Source organism: Triticum aestivum, chromosome 4B (assembly GCF_018294505.1).
Source record: "Triticum aestivum cultivar Chinese Spring chromosome 4B, IWGSC CS RefSeq v2.1, whole genome shotgun sequence".
NCBI lineage: Eukaryota > Viridiplantae > Streptophyta > Magnoliopsida > Poales > Poaceae > Triticum > Triticum aestivum.
Window position 1 is genome coordinate 5,664,426 of NC_057804.1, and position 5,870 is coordinate 5,670,295.

Sequence of the window (5,870 nt, forward strand, 5' to 3'; positions counted from 1 at the left end):
GTGTTTTGCATGGTACATGGCAACTGCCCTAGCGTGCACGTAAGCAGATGGCAACTCCTTCTTTGTACATGGCAACTGCCCTAGCGTGCTTGTGAGCACATGGCAACTCTCTCTTTTACCCGAACATGTTTTTTTGCCATGCCTTTTTTGTAGTGCTACATGGCAACTGCCTAGTGTTACTAGGTGGCAACTCCTAAAGTTTTGAAATCATGGCAACTGCAGTAGACCGGACCATACATGACAACTGCCTAGTGTTAGTAGGTGGCAACTCCTAAATTTTTGAAATCATGGCAACTGCAGTAGACCAGACCATACATGGCAACTGTAGTTATCCGACATGGCAACTGTAGTTCAGCAACATAGCAACTGTAGTTAAACGGACATTGAAGAGGGTTCAGACCATGGCAACTGCGGAACGCGTGGTGACTGTCACGCGGGCGTTATGCATTTTGTCCACACACAAGCGTGTGAGAGGGACCGCAAGGGGAAAAAAGAGGCGTGTGGGCGGTAGTTGTTTTGCCCACACGTAGGTGTGTGGGCTGATCCTCTTAGACATCACACAAAACATGTGGGCAGACCCCTTAACGCTCACACGTGTGGCAGTTATCGTCGTCCAAAAAATAACGTGGGCTTGCGTATGAAAGACTAGCAAAAAATGCCATGACCCACTATTAACAGTTATATACCTTCTACAACAAAAAGTGTATTATTCAGGCTTTTGTAAGATCTTCAGCAAAAAAGCACCATTGCAGAACAAAATATGCATCCAAAATTATGATTTGCCTTCGATGTCTGAGCAACTACACAATGTAATTCAACCCCTACATATACTGAAGTGATTGTAGAGAGTTCATCAGAAAACCAACCCCCTGCATATACTGAAATGGGTTACAGGGAGGAATCAACAGCCCCTGCATATACTGAAATGTTGCAACCCCTCCCCATCAACAAAAGAACACATGGCACAAACATATCAATACCAAACAAAAGAGAATGATGATGCTTAACTATCAACATCACAGGAGAGCAAGAACAGCATCAGCCTTTTTATTTACACAGCCTCAAACCTTTTACAGAAGCTACGACCCGATGCGATGCTCACGGCGTTGTCAGCCACTCGACGGGCAAACCAACTTATGACCCTCGAGCTTGATAACTAGGACTATAAGCACGAAAGATAGAGATGGTTTACATCTTGGAGCGGCGTTATTCGGTTCAATATATAGCTCAAATATCAACCTATCACGAGACAAAAATGGCACATGTGGTTCCCCAGTGAGAACCATAACAAGGCCCGGGACAAGAAGAATGTCTTGTGTATATGTACTCATATGTATGTAATACCCTAACAATCTACGCCCTCAAGTCATGAACCGCCTCGCCTGCAAAGAAGACCGAAAGGAACCATCATTGCCAGGGCATACAAGAGGTAAGAAAACACTGGGGCACATCTATCATAGGAGACCTTGTGATCTTACCGTGCATCCTCTTGACGAAACGCTCAAACTCGGGGAGGTTGGGTCCCTCGAAGAGGGTGCTGCAGAGCCTCAGGTAGGTGAACCCGAACAGGTGCCGCCCATCCGGGTCGTTCCGCGGCTTGGCGTTCTCCAAGGTCTTGTTGAAGCCATCCCTGTCGTAGCAAGGCAGGGCGTTCTCGCTGGCCACTTGTATCCCGGCATCCCACGCAGCATTCAGCACCTGAATAACACACGATCTCATGTTCCAACAGACGCAACACTGAAATACTAACTACCATCAAGATGGCTGCTCTTAAGCAATGAACAGAAAAATTCAGTTGAATACATGATTTACGAAACTGAATGTTCGGATAAAACCCTGCCAGCTAGTTGCTCAAGTATTGCTGTCAGAGAAATACTCGCTGACCATAGAGAGAGTACACTAGCAGTCTAAAATTGCCGCTAAGAAATTGCGAAAGAGAATGATAAGCGTCTCTGTAAATGTAGAAGATCCCGTACCTGCCATACCAAGCCCTCTGGATCTGCCAAGGCCTCGGGGTACACCTCATGCTGATCCATGGTGCGCAGCTCAACACATGTGAAGTTCAACGCCGCGCCATGCTTTTTCAATACTTGGGCAATTGGAGCATAGCCATCGCGGTTACATGGGTTGTAGAACCCAGCAGTCAGCTCAGCAGCATGGCTGGCAGTTTTGTACCACCAGTGTATGCCTGACACCTGTTCATGTCACAGAGCGAACCTTTATGTCCAGTCGTTTAGTTTACTTCGTATGCAAAAACAAGTTTTATCTCAACAGTCAACACTAGGAAGACCAACATACTGAAACAGGGGCAAATGCGCCCGATACAGCTACCAACATGAACTTATACTTTCTGAACTAACTGACGATTATAACTGACCTTGACAGCAATAGCCGAGCCTTCAAAGGCCAACCTGGCTAACATCAGCACGCGGTCCGCATGATCCAGCAACACCTGGGCGTACCAGTTGAGAAAAAACCGGCCATAATAGCTATCATAATCTCCTCCGTCACAGAAAAATCCAGTGTTGTTTGGTTCAGAATTATAGTGGCCTGCGTTGTCCGGTGACTTTGCCCACATAGCATGTCCTCGTGCTTCTGCAGCCCTCCTCAGATTTTTCTGCAAGTACCTGTCATAGCACTGGAGCAAAATATACCCTCAATGAACCCCTCTTATGCTGTAAGAAACTTGATGAGATGTAGAAGATATAGCATGGATTGGAATGCCAAAGTACCCTGAAAAGAATGGAAATGTAAGATAAATAGTTAAGCTTACCTGAAATTCTCCAATGCCAGGGTATTTCCAGCCATGGTTTGCTGCATAAGATGGATACCGTAACTCTCCACAAGCCCCTAGTCCAACCTCAATTTCTGAAATGATCCCATCCTCGAAATACTCGTCAAATTCTACTCGGAAGCTTCTCATGAAGTCAAAGTACACCTGCAACGATTAATGGGAATGAAACGGACAAACACACATAACCCTCGCATAAACTGAGATTCTTAAACACATAAAGCCGACATTTACATGAGAGCAAACAGTTTCATGATATAGTCACTATGAAACTAGAACACATGGAAAATATACGACGGGTGCAGCTTCTTTATTCAAGACCCTCTAAAGCAGACCACAGTAGTTCCCTCTTTAATGTAATTATGTATAAACAGGGTGTTGATGACAAATCTCATGTTCCCTGGATATTCTGTATATGAAGTGTGCATGAATTAAGGAAGGTGGCATTGCACATTTAGAGAACTAGTGAATTCACTAGAAGTAACAGATTCATCTAAAGCATAATTTATATGGCATTAGTTGGAAAACATAATACAGCTTTTGCAGGGATCACGTAGTTGGGTCACGGAAGTCAAATTAAAAAACAGAGTGCAGCAGTTTGGTAGAGATTCACGACAAAGAGATGGGTAAGCCTGCATTCAAAGTCACTCGTGGTTTGTCCAATTCCAACTTATCATCCATCGGGATACAATGAAATGATCGTACCTCCACGGCGGTTCGGCCTTGCAGAACCCTTTCTTTATCAATGCCCCACGAGAGGCACTCCGTGTTACGCCTGCCTTCCCTGTCGGTAAAGTAGATGTCCGGGTTGCTCTTCCCGATCTCTATCACCCATTCCGGGAGAGGAATCGACACGTCGTCCCCGACGTTGCCTCCGCACTCATGGAATGACATGACCACCTAAGTAAGTATATCGATCGAGCAGGAAAAGCAAAATTCAGCAATGAAACTCAAAAAATTCATGATGATGCATCCTTCCTTGTTGCATTGCAACACACTAATAATTAGATTCAGAGATGGAGGTGTTGTGACCTGCAGCTTGAGCTTGAGGTCCCTGATGATGTGGAAAAGGCGCTTGTAGCCGGCCCAGTTGTACTCCTGCGGGCGGTGCGCCTCAACGTTGCCCCACCAGCAGTCGACCATGACGCCGTCGACGCCCGCCGCCTTGAGCACCCGCAGCTGCGCCACCAGCTCGTCGGCCTCCGCCACCTCGCCCTTCACGCTCACCACCCCGAGCTACAAATGACGGAGGCGGGGCCAGCAATGGCCAATGTCATCAAACACAATGCACAACACGGAGCTGAACGTGCAAGAAGAGAGTGGCGTCCGGATTACCGGGAGCATGACGTAGACGGGCACGTAGGGCGTGCCGGCGAAGTCCCGCTCGGGCGGTGGCCGCGGCGGGGCCACCACCGGGCGCGTCGCGAGGCCGGTCTGCTGCTCGCCCCCGTCGCCGCCGTCCATGGCGGCGTCGGCGTCCTCGTCGTCGGGCACGGGCACGGCGAGCAGCGGCGACGCGGGGCCGCCCTCGGGCACGGCGCGCGACACCGCGAAGGGCGAGGAGGAGGCGGCGGCGGCGGTCCGGAGCGCGGGGGCGCACCCGGCGCGGCGCGAGATCGGGCGCGCGGCGAGCGTGCGCACGGCGATGCCTGGCGCGCAGGAGGAGGAGACCGGGAGCAGCGTCGTCTGGGTGGCGGCGGCGGTCCGGAGCGCGGGGGCGCACCCGGCGCGGCGCGAGATCGGGCGCGCGGCGAGCGTGCGCACGGCGATGCCTGGCGCGCAGGAGGAGGAGACCGGGAGCAGCGTCGTCTGGGTGGCGGCGGCGGTCCGGAGCGCGGGGGCGCACCCGGCGCGGCGCGAGATCGGGCGCGCGGCGAGCGTGCGCACGGCGATGCCTGGCGCGCAGGAGGAGGAGACCGGGAGCAGCGTCGTCTGGGTGGCGGCGGCGGTGGCGGAGGGGGACGGGGAGAGGGAGAGGGCCGGTGCGAGCATGGCGGGGCGCGGCGTCTGGAGGAGCAGAGAACGAGTAAGCACTGGATCTATCCCGGAGACTCAGAATGGGAGGGGGGAAGAAGACGGGGGAGGTGGCGGTGGAGCGCGCCCTCGGGAGGCGGGTGCGGGGGCGGGAGCAGCCGCCCGTGATCCCGCGCCGCCACGCTCCCTTTGCGGCCATGGACGGCCACCAAAAATCCCAGCTTTTTTACTCCAGCCAAAATAATCCCACCACGTATTTCACTTTCCGAACGCACAAAATACATGAGAATACGCCGTATTTCTCCACTCCACGGCATAAATGAGTGCCACTGCTCACTCACTCGCTGTCACTGGTAGCTCACTCACTCACTGGGTGAGCTGAGGTGGCAATGGCATGGGTGGGTGGTGACCAGGCGAGGGGAGCAAGCTATAGAGTGGTGACCAGGAGAAGAAAAATGGGAACTTGCCTGGGGGTGGGAGGAGGAGGGGAAGGTGGTGCCGTCGGGGAGGACGACCCAGCCGGCGTGGCGGGCGAGCGCGGCGACGACCTCGTTGACGTCGGCGCGGGAGCGGAGGCCGAAGCCGCCGTGCCGGCGCAGCCCCGCCAGGATCCGCCCCGTCACCGCCCGCCGGCGCCGCTCCCGCGCCTTGGTCCGCTCCTTCTCCTCCCTCCCCCGGCCCCGCCGCCGCCCCTGCTGCTCCGGAGGCCGCGGCTCGTCGCCGGCCACCAAGAAGTCGTCCTCCTCTCCTTCCTCGTCGGAGTCATCCTCCTCCTTGACGGCCCCGCCCATCGTCTCCTCGTCGTACTCCCCCGGATCCAGCCGCAGCATCGGGTCGACGCGCCGCCGTGCCGTGCCGTGTGGGGAGCGGGCGGGCAGGGGGTTGGCCTCGCTCGCGCGTGCGAGGCGTGCGGCGGGGTTATGGCTGGCACGGTGGCACGGCGCGGCGACACGTGTGGTCGACGGACGGCCCGGCACGTGGGGCGCATGTGGGCGGCCGGCCGGCCGTCGCCATGGTCACCCCACGCTGCCACCCATGCTCCTCTTCTCCGCGAGAAAAACAAGTTGTTCCGTCAGAAATGAAATCCGACACATTCTGATCTGAT

General features: G+C 54.2%; 1 protein-coding gene across 2 annotated transcripts; it reads right to left on the bottom strand.

Moving 5' to 3' along the window:
* Nucleotides 1-973: 973 nt before the first annotated feature.
* On the bottom strand, nucleotides 974-5,823 carry LOC123090510 (beta-amylase 2, chloroplastic). 2 transcript variants are annotated; one of them, XM_044511809.1, is made up of 10 exons: nucleotides 5,233-5,823; nucleotides 4,739-4,798; nucleotides 4,127-4,477; nucleotides 3,824-4,027; nucleotides 3,497-3,691; nucleotides 2,774-2,938; nucleotides 2,378-2,638; nucleotides 1,977-2,195; nucleotides 1,479-1,698; nucleotides 974-1,382 (listed from the first exon to the last, which is right to left on the bottom strand). In XM_044511809.1, exons 1-10 carry the CDS (start codon nucleotides 5,593-5,595, stop codon nucleotides 1,354-1,356), a joined length of 2,067 nt encoding a protein of 688 aa, XP_044367744.1. In that variant the 5' UTR covers nucleotides 5,596-5,823; the 3' UTR covers nucleotides 974-1,353. The 2 variants fall into 2 exon arrangements, with proteins under 2 accessions (XP_044367744.1, XP_044367743.1); XM_044511808.1 differs by lacking the exon at nucleotides 5,233-5,823 and having other exon boundaries at nucleotides 4,127-4,922.
* Between the last annotated feature and the right edge of the window lie 47 nt (nucleotides 5,824-5,870).

Bases quoted from the DNA above. Each gene is read 5' to 3' on its own strand.
- LOC123090510 (XM_044511809.1), bottom strand. From the start codon at position 5,595: ATGCTGCGGCTGGATCCGGGGGAGTACGACGAGGAGACGATGGGCGGG. The intron at 2,939-3,496 runs GTACGATCATTT...TAATCGTTGCAG, and splicing joins AAGGCCGAACCGCCGTGGAG to GTGTACTTTGACTTCATGAG. The intron at 2,639-2,773 runs GTAAGCTTAACT...ATTTTGCTCCAG, and splicing joins CTGGCATTGGAGAATTTCAG to TGCTATGACAGGTACTTGCA.